Genomic DNA, 17867 nt, shown 5'->3' on the forward strand with positions numbered 1-17867 from the left:
AGACACAGTGGTCCCCAGTCTACAATCACCCACCACTGACTCCACGTACACTGATGCACCCCGTTTTGATCGTTCCAGCTAAGGCCTCCAGACTTCTGCTAACAGATGGAGCACACAGATCAGAGAAAAGACTGCCCACAGCTCTCCTTAAGAATGAGTCTCTGTATTTCTGATGGAAAGGGTTGTAAGTACAAAGTGTCACAATTCTGCTCATTATCAAGACACAAAGTCACGACATACCGAACCAATAACATCTCTCATCTCCTGACTGCAAAATCAGGTAAGTGCTCCCAACTGCATGTGATTTTGAGCTCACCTCTGAAAAAAAACAGGAGTAATTGAAGTAAGGACTGTAAGTCCATTCAGCCACAGCCTGGAGGTAAACCTCTGCTATTTGTGAACAGCTCTCCATACAAGAGAGGAAAAAGATGGAACTAGAAAAATTCCAAATCCTTTTCTGTATCTGTGCTTCTGGATGTGCAAGTGTTTCATCCGCTATACTGGAGGCTCAGCAAGTTGTTTGTTCACATCACAGACATCTCTTGGACCACAATCTGTTAACCATACTAAATAAAGAGGAATTAAACCTACTACTAGAAATGAATTATTTTCACACCACCGTGTCCATCGGCAAATACCCAAATTTCCGTCAACTAAATGAACCTGCTGCACATGCAAAACAGCATGCCTGTGTATTCAACCACGCAAAGAATGAATTTTTTCTACAGAAAATTAACACACACTTATCAGCTCTTATGCAAGCAAAAAGCAAACCCACATTGACTGGAAGGTAGCAAGGAGTTACTTTAGCATTCACTGTGTTGTTATTAATCTCTGTTATCTCTGGACAATCTTCAAGTAATTACTTTAGGTCACAGCAACTTCACCATGGTAAAATACATAGTGCAGAAAGCTAGAAAGAAAGAGCATATACTGGGTGAGAAATACAATAACAGCCAAGTGCTCAGCCTCCTACTGCAGTGTTCAGGTCACAGTGTGGGTTCACCAAAGAATGGAAATGGGTCTGCAATATCAGACATTCCCTTCTCCGGGTACAATTTTTAAACTTCTGCACCTAACTGCAAGGTTACAAGAAAACAAAGTGATCAGCAGAGGTGTCTGGGCAGTAGTGTTACACCACTAGCAAGATTCAAGGGGACTTCAGATAATCCAAAACGAAGGCAGAAAACAGTGAGGAACAGAAAACAGTTAACTGTGCAATTGCTTTCTCCTTGCCCCTTGCTCTTTGCAAGATAACATAAAGCTCTATAAAAACAGTGCAAAACTTTCCTTGAAGGACAATTAACAAAGCTTGTTGCCGGATTTATCTTTTGCAGGTTTAACCACCTGGACATTTTCACTTGCTGCAAACCAAAATAAAGCCTGGCATATACATTGCTAGCTGGGGCATTCCTTGTTATCCTTAATTAAAAAAAAATAGTAATCAACTTCCCTTGTAACGCATTTTCTGGAGCAAAGTCAAATTCTTGTGCTGCTCACTAAGGGAAGTACTTTCAAAGCAGCACTGCACCCTGGCTATAAGGAGTATTTTTTTGAAATTCAGTAAGCAAAAGACACTTGGCAAGCCTTGAAAAATCCCAGTCATAGTTAAAGCTAGGTAGAACCAGGAAATTTTAAAAGACCAAGCACCTCATCCTGCTCCCAGCAGGTCAGTAGAACCTGTTAACATCAGCTTTGGCCACAGTGCAGGGCATCGAACAGAGGCTGTGGTGGTTTCTCAGGAGCCCCATGTACTAAAACACAGACAACTGCAGGGCACAGACTTCGAGCTGCCAGCCAGCACAACTGCTCTGCCAGCCCCACAAATCATTACAACAAAACTGACATGGCACAAAACCAGCAGCCTAACACCTTGTGCTTCCTCCTGCAAAAGCAACCACAACCATTTTCTACTGAAATCAGAAGAGCATCCTCAAGCAGGGTCACAATCTTACTGTGGGCAATTGCACACAATTTCAACCCCTCTCAAGTCGTTCATAAGCAACGCAGCCTCCAGGAAACAAGCCAACTTCACGTGGTCAAGAACTTTAGAATAGTTGTAGGTCCTTAGTTCTTAAAGTTAACTGTTTAGCACAGATAACGAAGACTCAAGTCCAATTCCTTTCTGCTCATGTCAGAGGTGGAGGAGATGAATTGCTTCTCTAGAAGTGTCAAATTCTCACTTGAACATACTGTGAAAACACTGTAATTGCCTGCACCTCCACTCACATGATTTCAGGTCACCAGGGAAAAGAGTGGTTATGCCAACACTGAGGCTGGTATGAAAAAGCCATGGATCCAATCCAATGGCAATGGAAATTGTTACCACCTCATCTACCCACAGAAACATCCTGTGCTTCCACCCAAGTTTTTTCAGCTTACCCACAAGAAGCAGTAGCCACTGAAATAGCCACCAGAGAGCCACTACAAATGCTTCCAAGATGGAAACTGGATGCTCTGATGCTAACTATTTCCTTGGACAAATGCATGGTAAGGAACTATGAGTTAAGTGGACTTTCACAGTCAGGAACTTGGCTTCCCAGCTGCGGGTTGAGGTATGATAATACACACACACAACATGACCCAGTTTAGTTACGTTACAGGAGTCTCCTTGAAATACCTAAATGCAAACAGGATGGGGCAATGTGAAAAGTTGTGACTGCATTGTCATAATTTCACATTTCCTTCTGTTCTCTGAAGAATCGCAGAGGCTCCCGAAGATAAATGGCCTGCATACATACTCAAACCTACCAACCAATGCAAGATTTTTTCAGGTTTATGTCAGAGCATGAGCTGCTTGCAGCTCCTTGGAGTCCAAGCTCACTGCCTTCACAATGACATCTCACTGTCCCACAACAGCAATGACACTCAGGTGCCTTCATCCTTCAGCACTGAACTTCTGCTCCTCTCCTTAACAACTGCAAATAAACCTCACAAAGCAGCCTTTCCACACACGTGTAACAATTCTACAGCCATTACTTTTCCCTTACAACCCCGCTGCTTACCTGTGAGAGGAAGAGAAGGTGGCACAGGATTTCATATCCAGTGAGGGGTCCGATAAGTCCAACTCAAATATTTCTAGAGAAGCACTGGTACTGAAGGTTGCATCCAGCTGCTGAGCTGATGTACCTGCAAAGAAGGATGCTTGGCAGTGAGAAAGCCATGATACACAAAAGATCAACTGCAAAAGCAGTACAAGGAGGGGAATAAAAACATCATCCTTGCAATGCGAAAAGGATTGTGAAATGAGGACAAGTTTCTGTTTCTGTTATTTGGATGTAGTTCTATATAGCTCTCCTCCCCATGATTCCCCCTCTAGGCATTTCTTAACCAGCAAGAACAGGAAAAGCTTTGGGCAAGTGCTTTTTCTCCCCCCCATGACGATGCACAGAAAATGATCAAAGTTAGAAATGAGCCGCAGGAGACAGAAAACTAGTGGTTCAGATTGCTGTCAACTTACACTGGCAGCAAGAAGAGGATGTTTGCTGTCACTTGCAGAATGTAAAGCTTTTTTTCACGCGTGACACAACTAGAGAACTCCACTAAAGACAGCACAGCATATACCCCGCTCCTGCCTTCAGGACATGAAATAACTCCTACAGCTTTCAGTTACAACCACTTCACGGCAGCCACCACACGTAGTCCAAGGCCTGCTAGCACACACTTCCCAGAAGCTCACCTGTAGCCAGGTAAATTGGGTGCTGCTGGGCAGGGCTCCATGCCTGCATGGCAGTGCGATCAATTTCCTTCAGCTTCATTTCACTAAAAAATAAAACCAAGAAAAACAACGCTTAAAGGGAGCAAGGGGAGATGGCACTGCCACAATTTCAGCAGCTGCATTTGGACTTGGCAGAAGCTGCCAGGGTGATTGCTTTCCTAAGGATATCCACAGACAGACACACATCCGCACATCCCAAAGCCATCCCCTCCAGCGCACACCCAGGAGGAAGGGGATGAGTAATTCTCCGTTGGCATAATAACACAGAGGGTACACAGAGGAAACTGACAGTTGCTGAACAGACCATAATAAAGGAAAATGTGGGCAAAGCTCCAACCGCTCTGAAAACCCTTCCTCTGGTGGCATGGAGGCACACGCCGGGCACCCCACGGCAGCCCCCTGCCTCGACCCACGGCGCAGACCCGCCTGGAGCAAAGCCCCGCCAGACCCCCGCCGCCAGCCGGCTCGGAGCGCGGCACACCGCTGCGAAGCCCCCACCGCTCCGCTTCTGGGTCTCACTTGAGCACCCCGGGGCTCTGCCCGCCGTCGGAACACCGCGCACGGCCGGCGTCCGCGGGCCGCCTCGCCCACCGGCACGGGCGCCCCGGAATTAAAGGGAAAAAAGGCGGAAAACGAGGGTGAGGGTGTCCGCCTCGCCTCACCTCCGCGTCCCCGCCGCTCACCCGGCCCCGGCCCGCTCCAACGTGGCAGCCACGGCCCCGCCTCCGGCCGCTGTTTCCGGGCGCGCCCGGCGCCTTCCGGGCGCGGGGCGGGGGGGGAGTGGGGGGGGCCCGGCCGGCCGCCCGGCGCGGGAAGCGGCCGGTGTGCGGGGGGACGTGCCTGTGGCTCCTGCAGGCTCTCCTCCGGGCTCCTGGGGGCAGGAACAGCGGTCGGCCCTGGGAAAGAGGGAGACAGACATTAGGGGCGGCCGCCCCGCCGGGGTGTAGAGCAACCGGGGGAAAGCGGGTGCGGCCGGGGGGACTCCGGGGCCGCCTGTCCTCCTCAGCTCAACAGCAGTAATCACGGCGCTGTCATGATGTGAACAGCAGAGAGGCTCATCATCGGACAGGTGCCAGGCCGACAAAGGGCTCCTCCGCCTCGCGGGACGGCGCGGGGGGGGAAGCACAGCACCCGCACGCCTGAGGTACCGACCCGCCGGCTGCGGGCGCAGCCCCTGACCCACCTCTCACAGCAGCTGGAGCACAGCTCCGCTGCCACCTCCCGCCGCCGGAGCCTGCGGCCGCACAGCGGGCGGAACCTGTGCCTGGGGCGGGTGCTGCCCCGGCCCCATGGCGCGGCTGCGGCTCCCGCCTCGGCGCGGAGGAGCGACCACGCGCACAGGCCCCGGCGCACCGGGCAGCCGCGCACAGCAGCCCCGCCCCTACCAGGCCGCGGCGGGAAAGGCAGCGCGCTTTCCCGGCCCTGCTATATATACAGACGGTGGCGCTGCTGCCATTGGTTGCGAGGATCGCCGCTTGTCATTGGCTACCTCTCCCTCCACCACCACTACCGGTTGGCTCCGTTCTCTTCCCATTCCTACCGTCCGCTTTCCCTGCTTACATCAGACCGAGGCGGAACTGCAACACCGCTAGGAGGCGGCCCGCAGCGGCCGCCCGCCAATGGAGAAGCGTCTTCCGACGCGGAGGCGGAGCTGTCGCGGCTTGCGAGCCAATTGGGAAGGAGAAAGCTAGACGGGCAGGCGGTGTCAGCCAATGGGCCATCGCGTTCCGTGCCGGGCCGGTCGTGCCGGCGCGGCGCGGCGGTGCTGGGGGGCAGCCATGACGCGGAGCTGCTCGGCGCTGGGCTGCACCACCCGCGACAACGGGCGGAGCCGGGAGCGCGGCATCTCCTTCCACCAGTGAGTGCGGCCGTCCCCCGTGGCGGCACCCCGCGTCCCGCCCGGGCGGGGCGAGCGGCTCCCTCTCTCCCCTCCCCCGTAGGTTCCCGGTGGACGCCGCGCAGCGCCGTGAGTGGATCCGCGCCGTGAACCGCGTGGACCCGCGGAGCCGCCAGGCCTGGCGGCCGGGCCCCAGCGCCATGCTCTGCTCGCGGCACTTCACCGAGGCCGACTTCGAGCGCTACGGGATGCGGCGCAAGCTGAGGCGGGGGGCCGTGCCCTCCCGCTTCCCCCGCCCGGTGCGTGCGCTGCCGGCCGCCCTCCCCTCTCCTTCCCCCGCTAGGAAGCTGTGCTGGCCCCGCTAGGCGCTCACCGCCCCTCTCCTTCCCCTGCCAGGAGCCGCGGGGCGCCGGCCGGCGGAGCCCCCCCGCCCGAGCCCTGAGGCAGGCGGGCCTCACCCCCGCCGCCGAGGACCACAGCTACACCGCGGCGGGGCAGCGCGCAGCGGGCGCGGAGGCGCGGCCGGCCCCGGCCCCCCCGCAGAAGCCTCCCCCCGCGGCCGGGAGCCGCCCCGCCGCGCAGCAGCCCGCAAGGGTGGCCAGCATCCTGATGGAGCTGGTCGATACACAGCAGCTTCCCGAGGAAACCGTGAGTTTGCTGCAGGCCCTGGTTGCAGGTACCGCTGGGGGCGTTTGCTGGGGCCCGGCGTCGCGGGGTCCCCGTTCCCTCGCCGCGGGTTTCATGCAGTCCTGTAATTTTCTGGCATCGGTAATCCGCAGCCGTTGGGAAACTGTAGCGCAAAGGCTTTGCCGTTTTTATGTCTGGAATGCAACCGCCAATGCTGCAAGGTGTTAAAATCTCCCTAAAAATGCAGTTGCTCGAGGCTGGGGTCGGACCTGGCGCCAGGGCTGTTAGATGAGACCTGGCCGGTGGCCCCAGGGTGTCTGTGAATGGGAAAACCCCCTTGTCTGTGCTGTCCGGACATGGGCTCTGTCAGTGCCAGTAACAGAGCCTGAAGAAGCCATTTCAAATTGCCGTCGGCCGCTAACGGCTTCCCTGCACTCACTCTGAAGCAGCAGCACCCACCTGTAAGATACAGCCTTTACTCAAAACTGGGGAGTGGTATTAGGTGGGAAAAGAGGGGAAGGACGTGCTGGGGACTTGGCCTGAGCGTGGGCCACATGCTCCCTAGCCATTCCTCTCTCTGGGAAGAAGTGATGCACAGTGACAGCATTGCTGAGCCCTGCTCTTCATGTCAGGCTTCAGGACCGAGCGATTCCAGAGGCTGCCCCATTGCTTTATATTGTGCAGTTTGTATTTTACATCCCTGTGTTAACTTACCAGCTGATTTATTTGCTTCTCTAAAGCTGACAAGCTCTTGGTTTGTTTGTTTTGTTTTGTTTTGTTGTGGTTTTTTAACCAGATCTGCCTTGTGAGTTACACAGCTGGAGGCACATGACAGAATACTCACCAGAAATGAGGCAATTCGCTTGTATTCTCCACCTCTACCATGTTAAGGCCTATGATTATCTGCAGAAGATTCTTCCCTTCCCTCATCCTCACAGCCTGACCAAGCAAGTTTTTATTCATTCATTCATTCTGAGTGTATTGCCAGGTACTCGTATAGCAAATATGCGTAACAGATCTGTCCTGAAAACATTCAGCGGTAGTAGTTTTTCCTCTGCTTTAAGTAACAGAAGCAGAGTAGGAAGCAAATGTCAATAAACATTGATACACCTCGTCTCAGAGAGTTGGTATGTGGGTCACAGCATGAGATTATCACATTACTCACACCAACGATTTTGGAGTGTGGAGTTTGCTGAGTATTCCCAGATGAGTATGTGTGAAGAAAAGCTACATTTCAGGGCCTCAGCTGCTGTAGGGCCTATATGTGTTTACTGTTCACTGTGGAGGAAGGAGGAATTCAAAAAAACAGGTGCTTTACTGCATTGGCACATGCTTTTGACCTGTGATGTGCAGTGCAGGCTTGTGAGAGGGGTCGGACAAGCCGAACAGTGGAAGGAAGGGCAAATACGAGTAAGGTCATCTAAAAAGCAGCAGCAGGAGGCAGTGTAAAGGGAGCCGCTGCAGTACTTCACCAACAGCCTAAACCAGGTGAGGAGAGATGGGCAGGATTAAGTGTCAGCAGAGGAAATGAAAACCAATAGGACTAAACATGGAAAACTTTGGGACTGTTTTCTGGAAAAGGGAGTGGTCAAGAAGAGGGCATGAGAAAGCGAAGGACTGCATAAAGCAATTAGACTAGAGCTTTGTTTTTTCTCACCTTGCCCCACAAGGACTCTGGGAAGTTAGTGAATCTTGACAAGTGTCTGTTTCAAAGTTACAGAAGGGAGATTCTTCTGTATCATAACTCCTTTGCGTAACTCACGGCAAGTAGTTACGTAGGCTCAGAATTTAATACCTGAACTGCTATCAGACCCATTAACAAGGAGTGCAGTTGTAACAGCACACAAAACAAAAGCTGAAGAAACTCTCCCCCTACAGGTTTTGAATCTCAGATTCCTGTAGTGCAATTGGAGGATGCCCGACAGATAACAGACGTCCATGCCAGCCTGTGGGGGTTTCACACAGTATCTTCCAAATAATCTGCTTGAAGGGGTGCCAGGAGCTAGTGGATGGAGCATATTAAAGGGAGTAGCATTCCACACAGGCTGCCAAGGCTTTCCCATCTTCCAAACTGGAGTACGATGTACAGCGTGGAGAAAGCCAGCTGGGAAGGAGAGCAGCCTGGTGTTGCTGACCCCCTGCATACCCTGATTTGTACTTCTGTATTTGGTTTAATTTTTTTTTTCTGTTGTCCCGATTTCCTATACGTTGGAGAGGCAAGAAACTGCTTTGTTATTTCCCTCGATGGTCAGTACTTTCATTTGGCTTCCCATAGGGTGTGAGAAAAGAAACTCAGAGTATGCATTAGGAAAGGCAGGGCTGCTTGCTTTATACTCTGTGCCTTTGCCTGCCCTGCACGGCCGACCATATCTCCTAAGAGGTAAAAGGTGCTGACTGTTGCTTCAGTTTTCTCAGATTGCCTAATCACATCCTGTTTTTCCTCTCCTCACCCCTCCAGTTGGCTGTCTACTAATGAGGCTACTGCAGGCTTCAGCAATGACATTTTTCTCTGCCTTGAGGAAAAGGTGGAGAGTGGGGAACGGGCCTACCGCTACTGCACCCTGATGGTACAAGACATGTCCCTGCAGAAGCAGCAGGAGTGGGACCCACAGACGCAGCGCCTGACAGGCTTTGTTGACTTGGGAGCAGGCATCCTTGATGCTGATGAAGCGCCGCTGGCCTCAGAAGCGATAATCCTCATGGCAGTCGGCACCTTGAGTCCCTGGATGGCTCCACTTGGCTACTTCTTTGTGAACAGCACGACTGGCCACTTACTTGCTCAGCTGCTTCGTCAGACCATCAGTAAGCTGAACAACATTGGCATCATGGTGTTGGCTGTGACGTCAGGTGCCACCGCTCGTGGTGCTGAGACTGCCAGAGCTCTGGGGATCAGGATAGATCCCGAAAGGATTCAGTGCACTTTCCAACATCCGCCAGACTCGGGTCACAGCATCACGTACTTCTTTGACATTTGCCATGTGCTGCAGCTAATAAGGAATGCTCTGCAGTGCTTCCAGAAGATAGAGTGGCTCAGTGACACCGTGTGGTGGCAGCATGTGGTGGAGCTGGCAGCTTTGCAGGAGCACAGGGTGTTAGAGCCATGCAGTCCCAAGTCATGTAGACTGGGGAGTAAGGAGAGTTACCACCTGAAGGTCAACCTTGCTACCCTGTTGTTCAGTGAGGGTGTTGCTGATGCACTGGAACACCTCCAGAAGCTGGGCCTAGCCTCATTCCAGAACTGCAGCGGTACCGTCAAGTTTGTGCGTTTGATGAGCCGTCTGTGCGACGTGTTTCATGGTAGAGGTCCCTGTAGAAGGGGACTTGAAAGGCCTTTGCTAGCTGTAGATTACACCAAAATAAGCCACCTCTTTAATGAGGCCAAGAGCTCCTTCACCACTTTAACAGACTCTATGGGGAAATACATTATTAAAAGCAAACGCAGACTAGGTCTTCTGAGTTTATTGCTCAATGCTGAAAGCCTCCAGTGGCTTTACACCAACTACATATGTCCAGAAGGCACTCCTTCCCACCACCTCCTGGCCTGTGCCTTCAGCCTTGACCCACTGGAGCTGTTTCTCAGGGCCCTCCGGCAAGCCTGCGGCAGCAGCCCCACCTGCACTGTGTTCCAGGCCGCTTACCACAGACTGCTGGCCAGCTGCAGCCTGGCACCAGGCTTGTCACGCAGCAGCGGCGCAGGCAATACAAGCTCCTTGGACATATCCTTGTCTCGCAGGAGAGATCTGACCCTTGGCAGCATTCGTGCTCAGTATAACCCAGCTCATGGGAAGACACTGACAAAGGAGTACCCCTATTGTGCAGGCCTTCTTTTGCATGGCTCTGCACTGAGTAATGCACTGACAGACCTATCGCTGCACGCACAGAGCATCACCTGCATCGCAGGCTTTGTTGCTGAGCAATTAGCCTCTGACTTGCAATGCGAGGCTTGTCTTGCTTCCCTCTTTGAGTCAGATGACAGCAGGCCAGGATGCGGGTCAGTGCTTTACATAAAAAAGTTAGGTGGAGTGAGTCTGCCCTCAGCAAGTGTGTACCACATAACAAACATTTTGGAACGAGTCCTGAACCGGTATGGCGAAGTAGGAGACGGCAACAAAACCACTAAGCTATGGTGCTTGTCTCTAGAAGAGAAAGTCTTGCAGGAGCTTCTGGGAGAAAGTTCCCTCTTCCCTACTCTCATGAACCATTTATTTGATGGGGAGTTGTGCATCAACAATCACTACACAATCCTAGTAAAGGAAATAACACGATGTTATTTAAACATCAGAATAAACTGTGCCAAACACCTGAACTTGAAATACCATCGTGGAGGGCACAGACTGAAGGGAAAACATTTGTTTCCATCACCACTGCTGGGTGGCTCTCACTGAAGCCAGACCCACATGGGGTCACAAGTACTCACTGCTGTTCCAAGGATGCCTGTCCCCCACTGAGGCTTGGTGATGGCCAGGTCCAGGCAACACATGTGAGGAAATCTTCCCACGATTTGCCCAGCAAAACTGATGTTGATAAGCGGTGGTGTGTTGTGCCACCACTAACCATCTGATCAGAGTTTGGCTGAGCAAAGCAAGGAAGTTCATCTGATCCTGTGTTCCATTTAGCAATCCTGCAAAGCAGCTGCATGTTTCACAAGATTTGCGTGGCAGTTCACAATGAGCAATGGCTCCTCAAGGTGTTTGGCAAAGTGGCAGAGGTGCTGGGTGGCTTAGTGCTGTAAGCACTCTTTTGGGGAGAAAATTGACGCGTATTCCACACTGTTGGTGAGATCATGTGTGCTGGCACTTTGATTTCACCAAAGCAGATCTTCTTTAAAAAAGCTGGAGGCAAGAAAGCCTGCAGAGCTTTTACTTTAAAAGGAAAATAAAGACATGAAAAGAAAATGGCACTCAAGTTGTACACAAGCTCTGATCTCTACTCCTACGTGTCTCATCAAACAGCTAAACAAGCTGCTTAAGCCTGAATCCCCTGGAAGGGGCACTATGATATCAAACTGTATCCCTTAAAGCCCCATGTTTTACAGGTGAGGTAGTGAATGCTCAGCAAAGAGGCTGTTCTCCACAGAGGTGAGAGGGCAGTGCTGAGACTGTGACAAGACTGTTGTGCCCAGCAGTACCCAGGGGCACTGACACCCTCTTCTCTGGGCAGGAGCCCCAGGCAGCAGCATATGGGTGTGCTGCAGCAGGGTGTGTGTTTCAGGTCCTATTACATGGCCCCATCAGGTCACCCGCTCCACTGTGCCACATGGCCCTGTCCTCCCAGAGCTGTTGTGTGTCCTGCAGCACAGGCCATAAGGCAGTTTCAGCTTCAGATGCTGTTTCCACTGGTGACTTGAGTCATAGATATAATGCCACCAAGCAGGACAGGCTTCTTCAGTCAGTTCATTGCTGTGGCAAGGAAGCTGCCTTGGTATGCAGTGCTTTACCTGGAATAGAGAGTTTGCCGTAACTGCTGCTAAATGGCTTCCCTTTGCCACGCAGAACAGCACTTGCATCCATAGAGATGCAAGGCAACTATTTCCCACATAACTCTGGCTGTTCAAGTTACTTTTGAGCTGCATGTTGGAGATGGGATGAAAAATGATGTACTGTGTGCCAGGGCAGGAATAATATTCAACGTGCCATTCTGCCTACTAGTGACTTGACAAAACCGTCCCTGGTTGGTTTGGGTTCTTCCTCCTCCCTTTAATCCTACTCACTCATGGCGGGTGCAGAGGTGCTGCGCTCAAGCACTCAATTCTTCAGGCTCTGCTTTGAGAGCAGCAGCACCGCAGAACTTCGTATGTTCTCTGGTGGGAGTAGCAAACCAAGAATCTCTATAGATGTTTTCACAGTCCAGTTACCTATGAAAAAACCCATGTTGAAGCTGTTGCTGCCATGGAGCCATTCCACCTACAAGAGACTCTGCAGGAACCGCTTCCCTCCCATATAAGATCTTTAGGACCACTGACAAAATGCTGCCGAAATCCCAGTGGTAGATTGTTTGCACTCACGTAATGTTTTAACATTTGCATTGCCTAAACCTTCGAGCCCCAGTATGAGCTGAGCCCCAGGGAACAGGCATTTCCTTGCTGTGCATTTTTTTCAGCTGAACATAAGCCTGTTGCCACTTCTGTTTACATCTGAGGCAGCCTGTCTTGCTTGATTCATACTGAGCCTCCTCCCAAACAAGAAGCTCTTGCATGAAGATGTGCATGAGCTCCTGGCTGCTGCGGTGAAGTTGTGAATATAGTAGGTGTGCTGTGCACAGAGCTCCCCCACCTCTGAATTTCTCGTGGGTTTTCTGCAGTTGCTGCTGATGGGTGAACTGAGCTAGAAACCACTAAGCATACAGGCTGATGTCAGCCTCTGTGCATTGCCATGGCTGACCTGCCTGTACTCATGACCACCACAGTTCACACATCCTTTTGTAATTCACTGAAATATTGATGACAGAGGTTTTCAAGAGATGTTGCGGAAGTTTTACAGGGCTTGGTAGGATAATGTTTGAACAAAAGCACATTATAAGAAAGAAGTGTGGCAATTACCTAATTAACAAAGCTATACAGTATTGTAAGAATGCTTGACAGTTGTTGCAGGAACCCTGTACCAATTGCCATTATTTTCCAAGAATACAGACCTGCTGTTTGCCTACCACAGATACTGCTGGCTGTACTCGCACCGCAGGAACTGTCAGGTTTCAGTGGAATTTTTCAGCATTCCTAACTCCACAAATGCAACAGAGTGATTTTCTGCACCACTCCCTTTTCCACAGTGTCTTTTGAACACTGCATTCTCTTCCCAGCAACTCCTCTGTCAGACATTCACTCTCTCTGTAACACTCTCACTTTTGCCACCGCCATGCCCCCCATTAGGTCCATACAAACCCATCCGTAAGTCACTCTGACACCTCATTCCTTCTCTTGGTCCTTTACAACAGCCCAAGGTAACAGACAGTTTCCTCTTGCAGTGGTTGGTGCACTACAGGGGGAAAAGCTCAGTCCAGTTACATCTTCTGTTCACTCAACATCCCAACAACACTCCTAAGGCTCCCTGAGCATCGATTGTATATTGCCTTTACCAAGCTGCTAAAAAAACTGAGCACAGGAATCAGATGCACAAAAATAAACCCAGGTTTTACTTTGCAGAAACAAACCACAAGCTCTCTTAAATGACTTGTATTCTGGAATGCAACTGGGTAATATGGCTTTGCAAGAGCTGCTCACAAACCTCCCCCCCAACAGAGACACAGTAAGACACAAATGCCACAAGAAAATGGTGCGTTGCACCCCGCTAACAAGCAGTCTTAAGGCTCTCGACAAAGCTTTGCCGGGCTTCAACAAGCCCTGTGTAGTACCCTGCTGTCTTGCAAGAGCGCTGCAGAATGGCCTTGCACATCTTTCTGCTCAGTCCAAGCCTAACGCTTGTCCAGCCAGTGCACACTGAAAAAACCCTATGCTCTCTCATTAAAGAGTTTAAAAGAATTTGAGAAATCATCATGTGGGCTCAACTACCTGGTGTTGGCTTGGTTGACACATTCTGGCCATGTCACAGTGTGCCAGGAATTGTTATGTATGACAGTACCCAGTAACCACGGGTTTCTCTCTGGTAGGATTCCATCTCGTACTGAAAATGCCAGCCCGTACTTGCATCAGAAGTGGGCCTAGTGCTAATGGATTTATTTTGATATTTCAGTGAGAATCTTCTGTGTATATTTGTCAGTGCTGAAGGAAAGGCGTGCAGAAAAATCGTATTTACAGAATAGTATAAATGTTTATTTTTCTTTGTGATTTATCTGACTGTTTATTTGTACAATATAGAAAAGTGTATTCTTTGAATAGGTCTAGTAAATATAAATTTAATTTTTCTACTTTCAGATGTAAACAGAACTAGAAAATGAACCCTTGCCCCATTCCCAATTATTTTTATGTAACTGAATGAACTTGACTGTAAGTCTTGTCCAGCAGTTTGATGCAAATGGCTAAGGAAGTACAAAAACCAATTCACACATTCTACACCAGGGAGAGGGGAATCCAAGCTTAATGTTTGAGAAAGCTTGTTCAAAACAAAATAGAAGAACTAAGAGCATTTGATTGCACCTTCAAAGTCTTTACAAGCAAAATATTCTCAAGCAATATCATCATACATAATTACAACTGTAATCTAAATCTCACAAGTGTTTTTGCACACTGTATATAAATACACATCACAAAAGGTGCAATTTAGAGTAAGACATGGAATATTTACAAAATTAACATGGATTGAAGTCTAAACAAAAGAAGGCATATTGCAATCAGAAAAATACCGTAAATAGGTATTACTTTATTCACTTACACTAATTTACATTTATACAAATCTTACTGGACATACTATATTAGGTCACTAGAAGTAAACTGAATATCCGCACTATCTACATGTAAAGTTACTGCACTGATTTTTTTTTTAGTAAATCCAAGTCCTAATTATGAAAAAAAAAAAAAAGAAAAAATATGGCATTTACTTACACAAGAGGTGGATTCCCATTTCAGAGGTTTGCAAAAACACACTTGCTATTTATGCTCAGGGAGATGTTAATAGCAGACAGGGCCCTTCAGATGGTGACTGGCAGGTCAAAACTTAACCTGCAATGGCCACTCGATGGACCCGCCAGCACTGCTGGCCACCTCCCAGGCCCTTTCTGCCCCTGAGGCATTTAGAGGAGGCAACAGAGAAGGGTGGAAGAGAAAGGGCCTTCTGCTCAGTGCGCAGGACCGTGGGGCGAAGACAGAAGTGGAAGCATCCTCCCATCCCACTGCCATCACGCATGGAGGCACTTGGCTCTGTTGCTGGTTTGCCTAGCCCCTACCTTTCCCCGGCCTGGCCCTGCTAGAAAACCTGGAGGAAGAGCTCCAGAATACATTTCTCTGTATTAAGTTTTACACAAGGAATACAAAATCCTTTTTGGAAAAACCTAGCTAGTTCAGGTTGCACTGTTTAATAAAAATGCCTGTGATTAAACATGGTTATGGATATTCATGGTAGGTAAGTAACCTACCAGGTTAATTCTGCAAATGTGTTCCACTATCAAAAAATGTATTCTGAGATTGCCTGTAACAAATACTGAAAAAATCCCCTGCCCTAGTCTGTACACAGCTATAGTTGATTCCCCTTGCCCCCCTTGCTGTGTGTAAAATGATCCATGCCTCTGTTTTGGTAGCAATCCTGATTCTGTGCTAGCATCCTCTCTGGTCACAGCTCTCACAGTCATTCTAGACAACACTAAAAAAAACCTTACACCCCAAGTAAATTGCCAACAGAGAAGCAGCATCCTGAAGACCCACGGCCAGGCTGAACATGATCCCTACCTGTGTTTGCAAGTCGATTCAGATGCAGATTGTTTCAAATCCTCATTAAAACAACTGTGGTTCCACTGCCTCCCATGGCCTCAGCTTCTCAGACTTAACACTCTTCCAGGGTTACAGCTCAATCCTAGAAAACACAGTGGACTGCACAGCCCTACCTCCAGTGAGGGACCAGGCCGCTGCAGACCTCTGAAAAACCAGGCTTCCCCTAAGCAAGAGCTTAGGTAACACTGAACACTGGGCAAACAGTCCGGCATTGTGGCGTGGCTGCTCTTCTTCACTTCTGAGAACAGGCCACTGTCTGTCTTAGCCTTCAAGCTCCATCTTAAGAAACATCTCAGCTTTCAGCCATGTTCCTATTAAAAAAATTCCCATTAATTCCTTTTGCCTCTTAAGTTTCTTGGGCCCTGCTCCAATGAGAATCTGCAAGCAGCTCCTTTGTATTATCACCTGTGTATTTCACAGTGCTCTGTGCACTACATAAACATGCTGTGTCATTTCCTAAACACAAGTACTACCTTCCATTTAGATGCTCATTTTTATACACTTCCTTTCAGAACTATCTTGGATACACTGGTACCTCCTTATTACGGACCTGTTTGCCAAAAGTTGCTTGGCTGTTGACAGCTGTGTTTTCCTGTATGCACAAAGAGATGCAACTTCATACACTGTAAATAATATATATTATAATAATTTATATATGCCCCAGGCAATTATTCTGGGGGAAAGGGGAGAACACATGTAATTATTTAGAAATCCAAGGTAAAAGCTGTACATCAGGAAGAAGAATTGACCTTTAGGCATTGTCTTAAGTAGAAGAGGATTTAGCTAAGATTTAAAAGGCTCTACATCTTGTTATAAAAGATTTTCTTGTTTCAATCTTACGCATGTCAATTTACAACAAGCACCAAATTAACAAATATTATTAAATCCTCTATGCCAAAGTGTCCCTGTGCCTTAAGTGTTCTGTTCAGTCCGCCTCATTATGGCTCATGTGCACGAGTCAGCAGTTCATGGCACAAGGGTCACTTTTGGACTTCCCTGCAGAGTTAATAACTCTCATCAAACAGCGTCCAAACTCCTCCAGTATCATGCGCTCTGCTGCAGCTTTTGACTTGCCCATCTTCTCCGCTTGCTCTGCCTGTGCGAGAAGGCATTCGCAGGTTGCGTCAGCTACCTCCTTGGTTACAAATGTAAAGGGCAGCCTGAAACAAAGAAAGATCCACTCGCTCTCAGCAAAAACACAAAACACACCTAACTCCGTGGCTGGGCAACTGTTTAGTACGAGGACTGATGAGATTTCATCTGTCTCACTGCTTCCAAGAGCCTTTAGACAGCTAACAGGGAGTGAATAAACCAGAGTTACAGTCAAATGAACTGGTGGGCCACTGTGCTTTGGTGCTTGCCTCTATTGATGTAGATTTTGAAATAGGCTTTGAAATGCCCAGGTACATATAACAATTCTCCAGCTTTTACTATAAGGGTAGCTCAAGAATTACATTGTCAGTAATTGTGACACTCGTACTTCCATGTTTTCTGCGAGCATATGTGCAACCACAAGAAGACAACACTTAGTTACACGCTTGAACGCAGCTAAGCTTGGCATACCCTAGGTTCCACAGAAAGCACGGCTGTGTCAACAAAAAGCTCCATTCACCTGTGTGCTCCTGCTTCTATAGCTTACACAGATAACATTCAAAAATGACAGGGACATACCGGTCACGTACATCAGAAAAAATACATTAGAAGCAAATGAAACAGGGTGCTGCATTAACTTACTTCCCACCACCGCTGCTGAGTGCTGGTGTTGGCCTTGTCAGCAGATCTGAGATCTGGGAAGATAGCTTGGTCTTTGCAGCTGTCTGCTGCTGGACCCTAACTTCTGCAGCATCTGCTAAATGCATCAATGTCTTTCGCTCTGGGCTTTCTTCAAAATTTTTACAGCCAATGCATTTGCATATGGAAGAACACATGATTTTTGCCTGAAAGGAACAAACAAAACATGAGAAACCCATTGCACCCTTGACTCTCTTTATGGCAAGCCACAACGAAAAGAAGATCTTTAATCTCTTATCAATTAGCCACTAGAAGAAACCCCCAAGTAGCTGTTTCCTCTCTAAATTCTCACCTCAAACTGAGATGCCTTCCCAGAATGCATACTTGAATCAAATGCAAACCAGTGGTTTCCCACTCATCCCCTTCTTCAACAACCTACATTTTCCAGTGGAATTTAGGTGGTCGAGCTATGAGAAAGGTCAGTCTGCCACTGTTTCTGCATGCACAGACCAGTTAGCTGATGCAACAACAGCTTTTGCTTTTCTCTGTCACAGACATGTTCTATCCCAGAGCACCTG

General features: G+C 49.1%; 3 protein-coding genes across 22 annotated transcripts in view; 1 reads left to right on the forward strand and 2 right to left on the reverse strand.

The window, feature by feature from the left end:
• SEC31A (SEC31 homolog A, COPII coat complex component) overlaps nucleotides 1–5122 on the reverse strand; it is a 45456-nt gene extending 40334 nt beyond the window's left edge. For 9 of the 13 annotated variants that reach the window (XM_056359251.1, XM_056359241.1, XM_056359280.1 and 6 more), the window contains exons 1-4: nucleotides 4902–5122; nucleotides 4381–4614; nucleotides 3680–3762; nucleotides 3006–3129 (exon numbers count right to left, since the gene is read on the reverse strand). In XM_056359251.1, coding sequence (XP_056215226.1) covers nucleotides 3006–3129; nucleotides 3680–3758 — 203 coding nt within the window. In that variant the 5' untranslated portion in view covers nucleotides 3759–3762; nucleotides 4381–4614; nucleotides 4902–5122. The remainder of the gene's footprint in view (nucleotides 1–3005; nucleotides 3130–3679; nucleotides 3763–4380; nucleotides 4615–4901) is intronic. The other 4 variants (XM_056359290.1, XM_056359270.1, XM_056359259.1 and 1 more) reach the window with 2 other exon arrangements.
• A 256-nt stretch (nucleotides 5123–5378) lies between these two features.
• On the forward strand, nucleotides 5379–11082 carry THAP9 (THAP domain containing 9). Its single transcript, XM_056359304.1, has 5 exons — nucleotides 5379–5576; nucleotides 5659–5854; nucleotides 5952–6231; nucleotides 6979–7129; nucleotides 8641–11082. Exons 1-5 carry the CDS (start codon nucleotides 5431–5433, stop codon nucleotides 10565–10567), a joined length of 2700 nt encoding a protein of 899 aa, XP_056215279.1. The 5' UTR covers nucleotides 5379–5430; the 3' UTR covers nucleotides 10568–11082.
• Nucleotides 11083–13920: 2838 nt separating this feature from the next.
• LIN54 (lin-54 DREAM MuvB core complex component) overlaps nucleotides 13921–17867 on the reverse strand; it is a 41562-nt gene continuing 37615 nt past the window's right edge. For 7 of the 8 annotated variants that reach the window (XM_056359383.1, XM_056359326.1, XM_056359336.1 and 4 more), the window contains 2 exons: nucleotides 17293–17495; nucleotides 13921–16718 (listed from right to left, as the gene is read on the reverse strand). In XM_056359383.1, coding sequence (XP_056215358.1) covers nucleotides 16517–16718; nucleotides 17293–17495 — 405 coding nt within the window. In that variant the 3' untranslated portion in view covers nucleotides 13921–16516. The remainder of the gene's footprint in view (nucleotides 16719–17292; nucleotides 17496–17867) is intronic. The other variant, XM_056359364.1, reaches the window with a different exon arrangement.

The sequence above is a fragment of the Falco biarmicus genome, chromosome 1 (assembly GCF_023638135.1).
Source record: "Falco biarmicus isolate bFalBia1 chromosome 1, bFalBia1.pri, whole genome shotgun sequence".
NCBI classification, from domain to species: Eukaryota; Metazoa; Chordata; class Aves; order Falconiformes; family Falconidae; genus Falco; species Falco biarmicus.